A 15,740-nucleotide genomic window follows, 5' to 3' on the forward strand; every position below is an offset into this window, starting at 1 on the left:
TCAGCTCGACACCTGATAATCTGGGTGCTGAGCAGGAATTGGTGTGGGATAAAGGCATCATGACAACGGTTAGGAAGCTGGGCACAGATCAGCATCTCTCAGTTCCTGTTATCACATACCTAATGCACGTGACCATAGGTGAATACAGGACCTTCCAATTCAGTTTTAGTACAGAGCATGAAAAACAATGTGATCCTGTAAAGCCCATTTTGTTTTCCTTCCTTGCTACCTCCACAGAGAAAGGAATTAATTAGTTTGTCTTGACAAAGTGTGCACCCATCTCTTGCGTGGAGGAGAAATGCGCTGCCAATTGGCCGATGTTTCTGATATCATCTGCGGCAGCTTGGAATGATAAAATTTGGACCAGAATTCCCTTCGCAGTCACGGTTAATTAAATACGTGACCTGATGTTGGGCTGCAGTTAGGTGCTGCAACAGGTAACGTAGATCTGTAATAGCCTTTCCAGTGGAGCAAAACCAGCCAAGAAGGAAAAGGTGGTAAAACTTTGGAAATGACTGGTACTGGTCCGAATTGGAGCTCCATTTTAAGATACACGAGGCCAGCACTAGTCATTTTCCAAATTTAACTTTCCTTTCTGGGAGTGGGCACATTATTTCTCATCAATGGGAGGTTAAGATGTTCTGGTCAGGTAATCCTATTACTCGTGGCTTCCTGTAACATTCCTTCCTTCAACTTCTTTTTCTCACAGCTATGAAGTCCCACCCTTTTGCTTGCTCTGCTTCCACCTCTTCATCCTCCAGCAACAGTCGGGGACTCAGATCACAACCGCGTCGCTGGAGGAGGCTTATGATACAAGCAATTATTTTCCGCAGTGTTTCCAATTCCTACAGCAGCCAACTTATCCAGAATTGGGCGCCAAAAATAACCACACGCTGAGCTAAAAGCAGCTGAGGGTCCCTTCAGAGAACAGTTATCCAGCTTCCCTCCAAACTGACATGGGTTAGAATTTGTGAGCAGGATTCACAATGGGGAATCCATAGTCAGGAAGTCACATTTAACAGAGGTGTATTTAAACAGGAACAGGTTCCATGTTTATATAAATTCATTAGGCCATATATATATATATATATATACACATATACACACACACATCCTGGGTGACAAGAAGGTGACCAGCTCTTTATGTTGGGTGCACGTTGATGTGAATAATTGCCAGAGCAAATTCAAAGAACTGATGCTCATATTAACAGAATGAAATAAATGGTCATGAATTAAATTCTCTATTAATTCTCCATTTATTTTGCCTCGGGGGGCAAAATGCAACTTTAGTGGGATCACAGAACAGGCAATAATCGGTCATCCGGTCATTACTCTGCTCTATTTATTAATTGTCACCATTGCCTATTAACTGATCTCAACTGGCAGAACAATTTGCCCTCGAGTTTCGTCAGTAAGCATGAAAAGAAACACTGAAACCGAAAGGGAAAAAGCTGGAAAATCTCAGCGGGTCTGGCAGCATCTGTAAAGAGAGACAAAAGCTGACGTTTCGAGTCCAGATGACCATTTGTCAAAGCTTTGACACCCACTCGCTCCCAACCACCTGACTAACCCCGACCACCTCTCACCAAACTCAAACCGACCGCCGCCCACCAGACTGACCCCTGACCAGTAACCACCTCACTGACCAGACGCAACTCACCCTGATTATGATCGACTACCTCCTGACTCAAGCTGGCTACTTGCTGACTACCTTCCTTTTTGACCTGACGAGCCTAACTCTCCCACACCCCGCTCTCCCAAATCAGAACCAACTACCGACCTGATCTGACACGACTATTTCCTCATCATCCAAACGGTTCCTCTGCTCACCCGGCCACTGATCTACCCACCTCGATAGAATTACATTTGCTGATATTGTCTCTTCATTAATGAAAGCAGAATTAAACCTTTTCTGATCAGGAGGATTCAACCTTATCAGATTTCTAATGTAAGAATCGAACTGGTGACTTAATTAGGTTGGGATGTGACCGTTCTCAGGGCGGCACAGTGGTTAGCACTGTTACCTCGGGGTCCTAGATTCAATTCTGGCCTTGGATGATTGTATGCAGTGTCCACGTGTCTGCGTTGATTTCCTCCGGGTGCTCCAGTTTCCTCCCACAGTTCCAAGATGTGTGGGTTAGGTTGACTGGCCATGTTAAATTACCTTGTAGACGATTATCAGGGTAAATACGTGGAGTTACAGAAATAGGGCTTGGATGGGATTGTGGTCAGTTCAGACTTAATGGGCTGAATGGCCTCTTTCTATGCTGTAGAGATTCTATAATTCTGTGATTAAAGAAACCTAATCATTTCCAGATTTGCCTAGCAATGCTTGAGCTGTTAACACGTAGAATCACAACCAACGTTAATTAATTATATTTTCTGTTCTCCCAATTCATGTTTGTACAATGTTACAGCACTCAAACAACCTAAACCTCATTGTCTTCCTGGAGGCATATAGTACCGGTTGGAACTCAAACTCCTGTACCAGCTGAATTAATTGAAACTATTCTGTTTTTTGCAATTTTCCCACCCTGCTGCTCTGGTCAAGGGGAGGGGGAAGAGGTGGCGGCGATCGAGAGGCCGACGATGTGGGGGTGGGATCTGTGTGTCAGGGTCTGTGGGTGTGAAACGTGGGAGGGGTTATGTGGGAGGGGTCTGTGGATGGATAGGGGGGAACAATATCCGTGGGCGGAGGTTGACAGATCTCACGTATACTGTGTACAAGTCCACACGGTATACGGGAGATCAGTGTGCGTGGGGAGCCGTCTGCAGCTGGCTTTCCTGTTGAGCTTAGGCTCTGCCCCTTCTCCTCCTGAACTGCCCCCCACCACCACCCCGAACCAGCGTGAAATTCTCTACCGCCAAAAACATTGACAAGAGTGCAGCAGAATCACATGGGGAAACTCACTGATAAAACTCTCTGGTTTTCAGACCTGCGTGGCCCTTAGAATTTCTTCAGCAAAATTCCGCTGAAAGGATGCCAACATAATCCTGGGAGCCACAGATTAAAGTCACTTGCTGAAACCTCTGCTGAGGTTCTGACTCCTGCTCCATGAGACAATACTTGGTACCGATATTGTTCTGTCTGAAGTACAAAAACAGAAATGCGGTGCGTGCTGTGCAGTAGACTGAGGTGAAAGTGGTTGCAGTGAAAACTCTGGCATAATTCTACTCAAAAAAAGTAAAAGCACAATCAATGTTCTGCCTAACTGCAGTTCAAATTGCAACTAAAATTTGGTGTGACAGCGAAGCAGGTGTTAGTCCTGCCTCAGTGATAGAATACTTAGCGCTGAAACAAAACACTGGAGGTTAAAGTCCCACTCCAGAGATTGAGCAACACATGAAAGTTGACAACCCAACACGGCAGTGAGGGAACGCTGCATTGTTCAGATAAAAATTTAAAAAGTAGCAGCGAAAGTTGTATTATGTGGGCTGTTGGGACTACTCTGTCATTCAACCCGATTGTGGCCGAGCTTGAACTTCAACTCCGCTCACCTGCCTGTTCCTCATATCCCTTGATTTCCCCAAGATACCAAAAATCTGTCTCTCTCAGCCTGAAAAACATTCGAGGATGGAGCATTCACAATTCTCTCAGGGAGAGAAGTCCAAAAATTCACAACCCTTTGAGTCAAGAATTTTTTTCTCATCTCAGTCCTAAATGATGAGCTCCATATCCTGAGATGATGCCCTGATATTCGAGATTCCAGCCAGTGCAAGGAACCTCTCAAAGTCAAGTCCCTTCAAAATCTTGTGTGTTTCAATGTGATTACCTCCTCTTTGTTAAAGCTCTAGAGAACAATCCATTCAGCCTGACATCATGGCATAACCTGACTGACATACTCAATCTTCACTGCACTGTCTCCAACGCTTTCTTAAATATGGAAAGCAAAACTGCACGCAAGATACCAGTCTCACAAAAGCCCTGCGTCGTTGCAGAAAAATGTATGCATTCGTGCAATGAAATCCCCTTGCAATTCAGGTCCACACGCCATTTGCCTTCCCAATGGTTGTTGCACATGCACGTGCTCCTTGTTTGAATACACTCATGTCCCTTTGAACATCAACATTTATAAGTTTCGTGCTTTTAAGAAAAAAAATCCTGCTTTTCTATTCTTAGGACCAAAGTAAATAACCTCACAACTCCCTTCCCACTTTATTCTCCATCTGACGATTGGGGCCCCATTTTAATTCTAAGTGCTGGGCGGACGTGAAACCGGGAATGTTTCAGATCCTACTTTTAGACCCATTCTCAGGTGCACCCATACACGCTCTGTCTGCAAAAATATCAACGATTCTGAATCGCACTGCACAAGTCTACGGGTGGGGTTTATCACACTCAAAGCCCTGCAGTTTGGATCAGTATTTCTAACTGCGTATGCGCAGAAAAAATAATGATACAATGCCACTCCTCTGCCACATCCCTCCCGGGCTGGATAATGCCTCCCCCTGGCCCCCATAGACATTCTCCCAACAACTCCCCCAACATCATTGACAACCTTTTCCCCTCACCCGCTCTGCCAAGTCAAATCGATCGTGCCCTCTTCCCCTTTCCCCCCACCAGTCTCAGGTAGAGTGGCAGTGGACCCCCCCCTTCCCCCTCATTGATCTGAGACAGACTGGCAACAGATTCCCCTCCTTCCCCCACCTATCTCAAGCAGAGAGCCATCGGACGCCAGGCACCTACCTCCTCACAAACTGGAGTGCCTGAATCGGACTTTGGTGGAGCGTGTCTGATTTGCACTGAATCTGGGTGGTAAAGGGGGGAGTGTTGGTAAGGTTGGGCATGCAATTTAAATGCATTTAAATGGCTGCCTTGCACGTTTCAGGTGCAGTTCCGATCATGGACATTTTCGGGCCTTGGTGAAAGGGGAACTAGCACGCAGATGGTCATGGATTGACCTTACAAAGATTTTGCGCCCATAAAATGGATGGTAAAGTCGAGCCCTGGTTTCCCATTCACTTAACCTGTCTATATCTCTTTGAAGCTTCTTTGTGTCCTCCTCACAGCTTACATTCCCATCTATCTTCATATAATTTGCAAATATTGGGGGTAATTAGAGGCTGTAGAAAGCAGTCAAACACAAATAATGACATAATAATAACCATTTGTGTAAGGTCAACAAACCGCTCTTGTAACTGCCAGACCCGATTTTCCTTTTCGCTCTCGCTGGCACTGGCAGGCTGTTTTAAGGAGATGGGGGTTTAATAACTGCACAGCTTTAACAGTTGTACAGGCCTTTTCCACCTTTAAAGGCATTGATGTCTCCCCAAAAAATTGCAACTCCTCCACTCCATGTTCAGCCCCTCGCTGAAGTGAAAATGGGGTCTGTTTGAACTCAGCTCCGAGTTCAAATGGCCCTGCTGAGTTTGGGTTTCCCTCCTGTGAGAGTCGTACCCTGCCCTCTTTCTACCAGCAGTGAAATTGGGATTGGCTGGTTAACATCGTCTAAGATCCACGTCCCGCTTGTTACTTGGCAAGTTCCACAAAGTCTTCACGACTCCACGAAAATCAATGCTTGGTATCTGGTATCTCATTTTTGATGTATTGAAGTTTGAAAACATACCTTTATTTACAGATCTACGTTATTAACCAACGTTACAGGTCACAGATCCCACTTACCCTTACACTCTGGCTGCCTCCCCGACCAGGTGCTATTGGGGAGACAAATCCTCTCAGTGGAACCGTGCAAAACATATCCCGTCAGACAAGAAAAGCGTACAGTGCCCTTAATCCAGAATTCACTCTTTTCTCTGAAACCGTGTGCTGGAGAACCAGGGTCACCACACATTCCGACTGTATCTCCTGCAAAGAACACAAAACCATGGTTAAAAGGGTACCAGATGCATTGAAAAAGTCCACTCTTTAGATTAAATGAGATGACATGTGATAGAAACATTTGTAACAGGTTTGAGAAATGCTGCCAGAAGTTTATAGTCTTTATTTATTGCTATTCGATCCCTGCAGTTAATTGAACGTTCGACATTTAGAGGTGTGTGCGTGCTGACTAAAATCTAATCGTAAGTTTGGACAACCCAGGGGTGTGACGATGGTCTCCCTTTATGATCTGAAATAGTTATTGGCCTTTTGCTGACATACTGTTTTTTGGTTCAAGCAAACACTTGGTAAAACTCGACAAGATGTGAATCATCAGTTGTTTTCTTCCACAGTAACTAAACAATTATTATTGGATGGTTTTGTAGCGATGCTGTAGCTTACCTTTGTACAATAATACAAAACAGTGAAATATACTGCACCTACTCACATCAGTACATTGTCTTTCTTTGTTTAAAAATAACTTCTAGCTAACCTTCTGTGTTCCCACTCTGAACCTTGCCAAAGCTTGACCTTTAAGCTTTCCATTTGTCGATGCTTTCCCTTCTATTTATCTTTTTGTCTTCTGCTGTTTACAGCCAGGAAAGAAAAATAGTTGTGCGTTGCCTTTGGAATTCTGAAGCAGGAAAATTAATTGCTCATCATTTAGAAGTCAATGGGGAAAGATTGTCAAATCTAGCGCATTATAATTTTACACACTTAACATTTCAGTGTCTTGTTTCAAACTAAATAAACTTTGCTTTTAAAATCCAAAATTTTAAACTCTTTCCATTTTCATTATCTGGAAACAGACAACAATCCCAAAAGGTAAACGACATATTGGGGGAGATTCTCCGGCCTCCCAGCTGCGTGTTTCACACCAGCGTGAGGTAACGCATCGTTGACCAGTGGCGGGATTCTCTGGTCCTGCCGCTGTCAAATGGAAATTTACATTGACATCACCCCATGTCAGCAGGAAACCCACAGGAAGGGAATTCTGGCCTTTCAGTGTCATGAAGATTAAATAACTGTATCTATCGCTTGAAACAAATTCGAAGAAAACACTGCTTGGAAAGTCATAAATTTCACAAAATGCTTTCATTTCTATTGACAGCTTCCCTGAGGTGAACAGGCAGTCTTGACTCCAGTTGGGCAGGGAGTGCTTGGCTGCAATGGCGGCTAGGAAGAGTGCATCTGCTGCGTAAGCTGTGACTGTCCGAAACTAGGAGAGGGCTGATCGCCGACCCCTAAAAAGTCAGATCCAAGAGAACTGAGGATCACATCACTGAACGTGAGGGTTTTTGTTCACATGAGATTTTGTGGAACAACTCCATTCGGTCCATAAGCATGACCCTGAGCTTCTGTGACCTGCCACTGTGCTTTCATTTGGCCTCTCTGTCATCAGGCTGTTGTTCCAGTGAAGCTCAACACAAGCTCAAGCTTGGGTGGGATTTACTGTCCCTTCCCACCAGTGGGATCTTCTGGTTTCCACCACCCCCCAACTGCGGAGAACTCTCCAGCAGTGGGATGGATGAGCTGTGCAAAAAGCTGTTGACATTGGCGAGACCAGGTGTTCCCACTGGTGCCTCTGCCCCTGGAAACACACAGCGAGATGGGTGGAAAATTATACCCTTCACCTTTCAATTAGACACTTTACAGCTTCCTGGACTCCGCACTGGGCCCAATTTTACCATTGCCGGGTGTGGAAACTTGGTCAAGTCAGGTGTGAGACCATTAACGTGATCCGCACCCTGCTCTGTGCAGACGCCCAACTTACCAATGCCTGTAAATGACTGCGATCCGAACCACGCTCTCGGAACGGGCGCAACAGCGATTTGAATGAATTTGCATGCATTTAAATTGAATGAATGGGCCAAACTTTCCCAGCATTTCTCCCTTTACCATCGCGTTCGCCCGTATAGATTCAGCGCGAAACAAACAGGCTCGGCAAGTCTGTTTCGCGCACTCCAGCTTCTGAAGAAGTCAGTTCAGAGCTTCCAACGACTCTCTGACTCAGATCGGTGGCGGGGGTGGGACAGCAGATCATTCTCTGGTGAGGGGGAGGGAGGGGGGAGGAGGAGGTGGGTCAGATCTATCTCTGGTGGGGGCAGGGGAGGGAGGAAGGAGGCCCGATCATTCTCTGGTCGGGGGTGGGGGGGGTGCGGAGGGGGGAGTGCCCGATCATTCTCTAATGGGCTGGGGGATAGGGAAGCAATGCCAGATTTAGACTTGCTGAGGTGCGAAGCTATACAAAGTTTGGAGGCCCCTTAAAAAGTTACACCAAAAGGTCTCACACAGGTGCGTACCAAAACAGGACCTTGGGTCGCTACAAAAAAAATTGAAAACATAATTATGCCTTGTAATTATTTAATAGCAAGGTATTTGAAGTGAAAAATACAAATTATTTTCCAATGAATGTATTGACTGATTACATATTTATCATTTGGCTGGCTCGATCTCTCTCACAGATTATAACATAGTCTACCCGGGAAACTCTGATATCCGCTCTTAAATGTTCTCTTCATTTGTAAACGTTCTGAAATTGTGCGAGGCCCCTGCGGATCGCGAGGCCCTGAGCTGTAGTCTGTTTAGCTTCTGCCTAAACCCAGCACTGGAGGGCAGGAGGCCAGATGGATCTCTGTTGGAGGGGGGGTGCAAGGGGTGTCCGCTGCAGGTGATCAGTCAGGGGGGAAGAGGGGGCAGAGGGTTACGATCAGGCTGGGTAGTGGGTGGAGGTGGTGTGGGTGGATTAGGGGGACAGTTATGTTGCGGGGACATTGAGATGTCTGTGGTGGCCATCGCTCCCGCTTCTCGCTCCTGGGCTGTTTTATCCACTTTTTGCGGAGCGGTGATAGGGTCACATTTTTCATATCTTTTTTCCCACTGCACACGCGCAGTTCAAAGCTCCAGTCGGAGCTGCAGCATTTCGGGCGCGATAAACCCTGCCCACGGCACGATTCAGGCTTGTAATTTTTTTTCAGGCGAAGTGCGTATGGGGGAGCCTGGGAACAGTTTTACAAGTCAGATCTGAATTGTGCCCAGATTCAGCACTTGGAAGCAAAACGATAAAGTCAGGCCCACTGAGTTCAACAATTACGGATTGTAACCTCGAGCATCCCACACTGCTCGTCCTGTTTTTGCTGCTGGACACAGCTGTTCATTATTCTGCACTGCCAATCTGGGCAAATCTTCTGTTTCTTTGCTACAACCATTCCCACTCCCTTTGCCTCGTCCACCATGAAATCTTGTTTGACAATTAATCTCTCCCACCCTAACCACAGATCCTGTCTTTATTCTTCCATCCTGTCTTCCCTTTCCCTTACTCAAAATCTGTTACATTTCCATCTTCCTGCAGTTCCAACGAAAGGTCCTCGATCTGAAACGTTAACTTTGGGAACGATTCTCCAGCCCCCTTCCGGCAGATTGGCAAATCCTGCCAGCAGATAGGACTGGAAAATTCCGCCTTTTGTTCCTTCCGTCACCAACGCTGCCGGACCTGCTGAATTTTCCCAGCATTTTCAGCGGGGAGCTAAACTCACAGGGGCCGCAGGTCAAAGAGTTTTGCCGATGTTACAACACCATCTCCAAATTGATCTCCCTCCGGGTACAAACCTCTGCTGGAATCACAAGACGGTGCAGTCATTCCACAACTCCCTAATCCGCCTTGTGGAAAACTTAAGATGCATTATTGAATGTAAATTATTGAGGTGCGATAACTATGCAGATACTTCAGATCTGTTTTCCTTTGCACATTGCTTTTAGTTTCTGTTACAAGAATGTTATAATAGTGAGGAATTTTGTCACAAGGTTTAGAATGACTTTTTTTGACCAGTGTTTTAACCATTCAAAGTTAATTAAGCTGCAGATGAATATTCCGCTGCAGCTGAGACATAACATTAAAACACCTCGGGACTAGATATTGTTCTTTGGAAAGATACTGTATGAATACTGACACATTTTATAACTTTTAATTCGTTTGAACTGGCTCATCAACTAAACATCTACATTTGGGGGCACGGCGTTAGCACTGCTGCCTCACAGTACCAAGGACTTGCGTTCAATCCCGGCCTCGGGTGACTGCGTGGAGTTTACACGTTCTCCCAGTGTCTGCATGGGTTTCCTCCGAGTTTTCCAGTCGCGTCCCGCTTATATGCAGATTAGTTGGATTGACGTTGCTAAAATAGTCTCTTGGTGCCCAAAGATACGCAGGTTAGGTGGATTAGGCATGATAAATGTGCAGGGTTACAAGGATAGGACTGGGAAGGGGGGGTGCACCTGGGTAAGTTGCTCTTTTACACAGTCAGTGCAGACTTGATGGGTCAAATGAGATTCTGTGATGATTCTCCTTAGAGTACGGAGTCAAAACAAGTCTGGCAGCATTTGTGGAAAGAGAACAGAGTGGGATTTTCACAGGTTCCCAGCAACAGAGGGTGTGAACAACAAGAAAACCTGGGGGCAATTGCAAGATCAGAACTTAGAACAGTACAGCACAGTACAGGCCCTTCAGCCTTCGATGCTGTGCTGAGCTTTGTCCAAAACCAAGCTATCCCACTCCCTACCATTCTGATCTGCTCCACGTACCTATCCAATAACCGCTTGAAAGTTCCTAAAGCGTCCGACTCCACTAACACAGCAGGCAGCGCATTCCACGCCCCCAACCACTCTCTGAATAAAGAACCTCCCTCGGACATCCCTCCTGTACCTCCCACCATGAACCTTACAGTTACGCCCCCAAGGAACAGCTACATCCACCTGAGGAAATAACCTCTGAACGTCCACTCTATCTATCCCCCAAAAAATTGGATTCAAATTCTACCACACGCTGTGGCGGGATTCGAACCCAGAACATTAGTTGAGTTTCTAGTTGAATAGTCTGACGATAATACCAGTTGGCCATTGCGTCCCCAAAGAAGATCCTGAAGAAGAATCTTCTGAACACAGAAGATCCTGCTGCGGGCCAATGATGGGCTGCCTCTCCAAAACACGTTGTGGGGGGTGGAAACGTGGGGGAGGGGAGGGGAGGGAGGGGTGAAAATCCTGTCCAAAGTTTTTCGTTGAATCTGACTCCATCAAAACTTCTTTCTTTCCATTTCCCAGCAACCACAGTATTTTGACTTTATTTGTACGAGGGGCTTTGATTGGGGCTGTTGTTTATATGCTGGGGGGCTTGGATGGCCATGGAGATGCACTCCAGTTCCCCCAGGCTCACAAACAGTCTTGTGCACTGCCACCGACCTCCCACCGCCTCCATCGCTGTCCTTGCCTCCCCATTAACTGGTGGGCTTCCTGAAGTTTAGGAAGGCAGCTGAAATCAGAGGCTGCAAGCCACAGTAGATTATTTCAGTTTTCAATCCACTCCCTGGTCGTGGGTTGATTATCTTGATTTGCATTTGTTGAACTCAATAAACTGAGCTGGTTACGGTTGGGTTTGATAATTTTAACATTTTAACATCTCAAACTACCCGAGATCCACCTATGTGCAGATAACATTCAACACATATGTTTTATTTTCTCATTCCTTCATATTATGTATAGAATTTTGTATCCAAATCAAACAACGGATAAACAGAATAAAGCAGCAAATAAATGGATCTAAAACAGAAAGTTGACTTTCTTTCAAATTCTCTTCCAATAATTAATCTCTATAAATCACTAAAATACTGTCTGAGTCCCGCTGTGAGGACTCATCACACAAGGAGGCCTTTCCGCTCATTACACCCATGCTGACTCTTTGGCAAAAAATATCCGACTCGTCCACTCCTTTGATCTTTCCTCAGCGCCCTATCATGTTTTGCTTGTCCAATATTGATCCAATTTCCTTTTGAAAATTACTACTGAATCACTTCAGGCAATGCATTCTAGATCACAACAGCTTTCTGGTTTTCCTGCTCATCTCCTTAAATCCACACCCTCTGGTTACCAACCCTTCTGCCACTGTCAACAGATTCACTTCCTTGGCTCCGTTGAGACCATTTGACTATCTTTATCAAATGTCCTCTTTTCCTGAAATGAACACAAAATACTGTGGATGCTGGAAATCTGAAATAAAAACACAAAGTGCCGGAAATACACATCAGATCTCGCAGAAGGTGTGAAGTGAGGAACAGAGTCGTTTTGAAGAAATCATTTCTGTTTTGAGAAAGAGTCAGTCAATGAGAACATTATCCGTTTTTCTCCACACAGATGTTGCCAGACCTGCTGAGTATGTCCAGCACGTTGCTTTTATTCCTCTTTGAGGAGAATAACCTCTAAATGTAGGGTTTTTTTTTTGACAAACTTGTTCAAAATAATTCAAAATGTTAAGGATGTGTGGCATGCACACAATGTTATTCCAAAGAACAATATTCAGACTTGTGTTTCTTTTATTGGTCTGTTGCTGTGGAATATCATGAGTTGCTTAATAATAACACTGATTAAATCAAGTCATTCTATATTGCACAGCACAATTGCGAGCTGTATTAATATACTTACAACATAAATTGAAAACAAACAACTTGTAAAGAAAATCTTATTGGAAGTTGTGGAATAATAGAGCTATTCCATGCCTATCATTTTACATGATGTGGAGATGCCGGCGTTGGACTGGGATAAACATCGTAAGAAGTCTCACAACAGCAGGTTAAAGTCCAACAAGTTTATTTTGTCGCCAAACAGGCCATCTAAAATGGCGTTTTGTAAAGCACTCTGGGACAACAGGGCAAGAAACTAAACTGACAGGCTGCAGTTTAAAGACAGACAAACAGGCTACAACCCTGATGAGTGAATACACAGGATATGGGCCATCTCCAGGATGAAAGAGACTTTCTGGTCACACTGCGTTGTGTGCCAGACGTAAAGGCACCGTGAATCCTTATTTAGGAGGAAGGTATGTGACCCATGTGCCTACAACACCGACAGGCATGGCCGCCGGGGACACACCCAGAGATCGGTGTGGTAGTACCTGACTGGACTCTTATCGATCAGTGTGATCAAGTCCTGATCGATTGATTGGCAATAGCCAAAAAAGGGGCGTGAAACCAAACGGGGTATAAAGGATGCTGCACAACCAGAAATCTCTCTCTCTCTCTCTGACCCCACGAATGAGCTACAACGACGGACGGCCACCACGGACGGACAGGAAAAAAAGATCAGAGCCAGAGTACCATACCAGACCAAAGGACCAGACTACACAGACAACTACCAAGACCAGTGCAGAGATACAGGCCAATATCTGTTTGGGTGCTTGTCAGTCACGCAAAGTTAAGTCAAGGTCTTGTATTGTACTTGAATTCTAGTATTTTCTGTAAGATAACTTATTGTTGGTCGGGTGGGTGATTATTGATTGTGTGGGTTTAAATAAATATTGTTTGTACTAATAAGACGTCTACTCAAAGTTATTTGTCCACCGTATAAGGGTTAAAACAGACTGATTTTACAACAATTTGGTCGCACAAGCCACGAGCTTTCAGGGCTTTGCCCTTCGTCAGGTGAGTGGAGAGTCTGATCACAGACAGGGCATATAAAGATATACATTCAGTTTGCAGAATACTGATTAAAATGCGAGTCTTTACAGCTAATCAAGTCTTAAAGGTGCAGACAATGTGAGTGGAGAGAGCGTTAAGCATAGGTTAAAGAGATGTGTATTGTCTTTAGACAGGACACTAAGTGAGATGTTGCAATACCAGGCAAGTCATGGGGGTTACAAATAATGTGATATGAACCCAAGATCCCCGTTGACACCGTCCTCATGTGTGTGGAACTTGGTTATCAGTCTCTGCTCAGCGACTCTGTCCTGTCGTGTGCCGTGAAGGCTGCCTTGGAGAACGCTTACCCGATGATCATAAGCCAAATGCCTGTGACCGCTGAAGTGTTCGCCAACAGGAAGAGAACAGTCTTGCCTGGTGATTGTCGAGCGATGTTCATTCATCTGTTGTCATGGCGTCTGCACGGTCTGTCTGATGTACCATGCTTCGGGACATCCTTTCCTGCAGCCTATCAGGTAGACAACATTGGCCGAATAGCAAGAGTATGTACTGTGTACCTGGTGGATGGTGTTCTCATGTGAGATGATGGCATCCGTGTCGCTGATCCGGCATGTGTTGCAGAGGTAGCTGTGGCAGGGTTGCGTGGTGTCGTGGTCACAGTTCTCCTGAAGCTGGGTAGTTTGCTCCAGCTTCCAACCTAAACACGTTAAAGAAGATTTCCCCGATGGACAAGCCCTTCATATGCAGAAGATCTGCTCAAATAAGGAGGATCGCAACAGGCACCTCCAGACGCTGAAAGATGCCCTCGTCAGAACAGGATGTGGCGCTCGACTCATCGATTGACAATTCTGACACACAACGAAAACCCTCACCGACCTCCTCAGAAGACAAAAATGGGACACGGTGGACAGAGTACCCTTCGTCGTCCAGTGCTTCCCCGGAGCGGACAAACTATGACATCTTGTCCGGAGTCTTCAACCATTACTGATGAAGATGAACATCTCACCAAGGCCATCCCCATACCCCCACTTCTTGCCTTCAAACAACCGCATAACCTCAAACAGACCATTGTCCGTAGCAAACCAGATGGCAGTCGCAAGTCCCGCTGCAGGCCTTCCGCTGATGTCTCCCGACCTACTGCGCTACTCAAACAGCAGCAGAGTTGTCCCCTTGGTTCTTCATGCAGAACCCATATGCAGCATGTCTTATATCAGAACATTATTGTAAAGATTAATGTTCTGCTGACGACTAAAATGTCATTCAAATATAAATCAAGCTTAGTAGAAAAAACGTGAACCACGGCTATCTGCAACTGAAAATAAAGTTTGAGATTATTTTGAGTTGAAAGAAATAAGCTGCTGAATCGATCTCAGCACGATATCTATTGTATACTATCTTTGGGGTTACAAAGCTCTTTCCATTTTCATCATTTCCATTCTGTTCTGTACTGACAGAGTCCTACACCATTGGAAGCACTGACCTTGGGGTGAGATGTTCCTCAGCGAGAATCACCAATAAACAGATTAACTGCTCATTGGTCTGTGGGGCTGAACTGTGCACTGACTATCTCACTGGCAAAATAATAACTACCACTGCACTTCAAAACAATGAAATGTGAAGTATTCCGGACATTTCTGAGAGATGTTCTCGAGCTCTATACAAATTCAAGGCTTTCTGTTTGCATCTGAGCTGCCTTTACCATTTTTTAAAATGGTCAGGCCATATCATTGTGCTTTCTTACTGAAACACACACGTTCTGATTCAACACTAACAATCTCTCATCAGTAATGTCATTCCACGCTCATTTCCATAATAAGCGAAACGCATGCCATCTCCTTATTAATATTATTAGTTGGAATCCACCAGACAGCAAATGAAATCTAACTTCATCAATGTGAACACATCAGCGATATAGGTTGTCAAAATCTTTGCTTGATGGAAAGGTGACTACGCTAAGCAGATAGAACCGTCCCCGAGAATTGGAACCCGAAGCATTATGGTTTGATCTATTTTTTTAAAAAAAGTAGACGTGCAATTTCAAAGCAAACCAAAACACTTCAAGGTTGCACAAAAAGTGATCTCTTTTTCATTTGAACTAAAAATGAGTTTTATTGTAATTCTTATTATGACTCTTGTATCGATTCCACTGTGAAGTGATGAAATAAAGATAATAAAAGCACACACAGATGAAAGCAAGCTGCAGATCTTTCAGTCGCATCACAAAGAACACGCTGAAAAAGAGGAATGCAACAATTTTCTCAGCGACTGATCTTTTATGACCTGTCGCACTCAGCTGTGTGCATTACTCAGTTTTCTGCTGGAAACCTGAGAATGCAATACCTTGAAAGGGTAATAAAGAAGATTCAGGGATAACTTTTAAAAAGAAATTGGATCAAGACTTAGAGGGATAAATTATAAAATTAGGATTTTTAAACCTCTTCTTTACAGATAGCAGGGAAATG

General features: G+C 44.8%; 1 protein-coding gene across 1 annotated transcript in view; it reads right to left on the reverse strand.

The window, feature by feature from the left end:
• Window positions 1–15,740, reverse strand: part of csmd3b (CUB and Sushi multiple domains 3b) — a 1,478,622-nt gene that overhangs the window by 69,465 nt on the left and 1,393,417 nt on the right. Inside the window, exon 55 of the mRNA XM_080194817.1 lies at window positions 5,624–5,806. Within this exon, the coding sequence (XP_080050943.1) occupies window positions 5,624–5,806 (183 nt within the window). The remainder of the gene's footprint in view (window positions 1–5,623; window positions 5,807–15,740) is intronic.

The sequence above is a fragment of the Carcharhinus amblyrhynchos genome, chromosome 8 (genome assembly GCF_965287045.1).
Source record: "Carcharhinus amblyrhynchos chromosome 8, sCarAmb.v2.hapA, whole genome shotgun sequence".
NCBI lineage: Eukaryota > Metazoa > Chordata > Chondrichthyes > Carcharhiniformes > Carcharhinidae > Carcharhinus > Carcharhinus amblyrhynchos.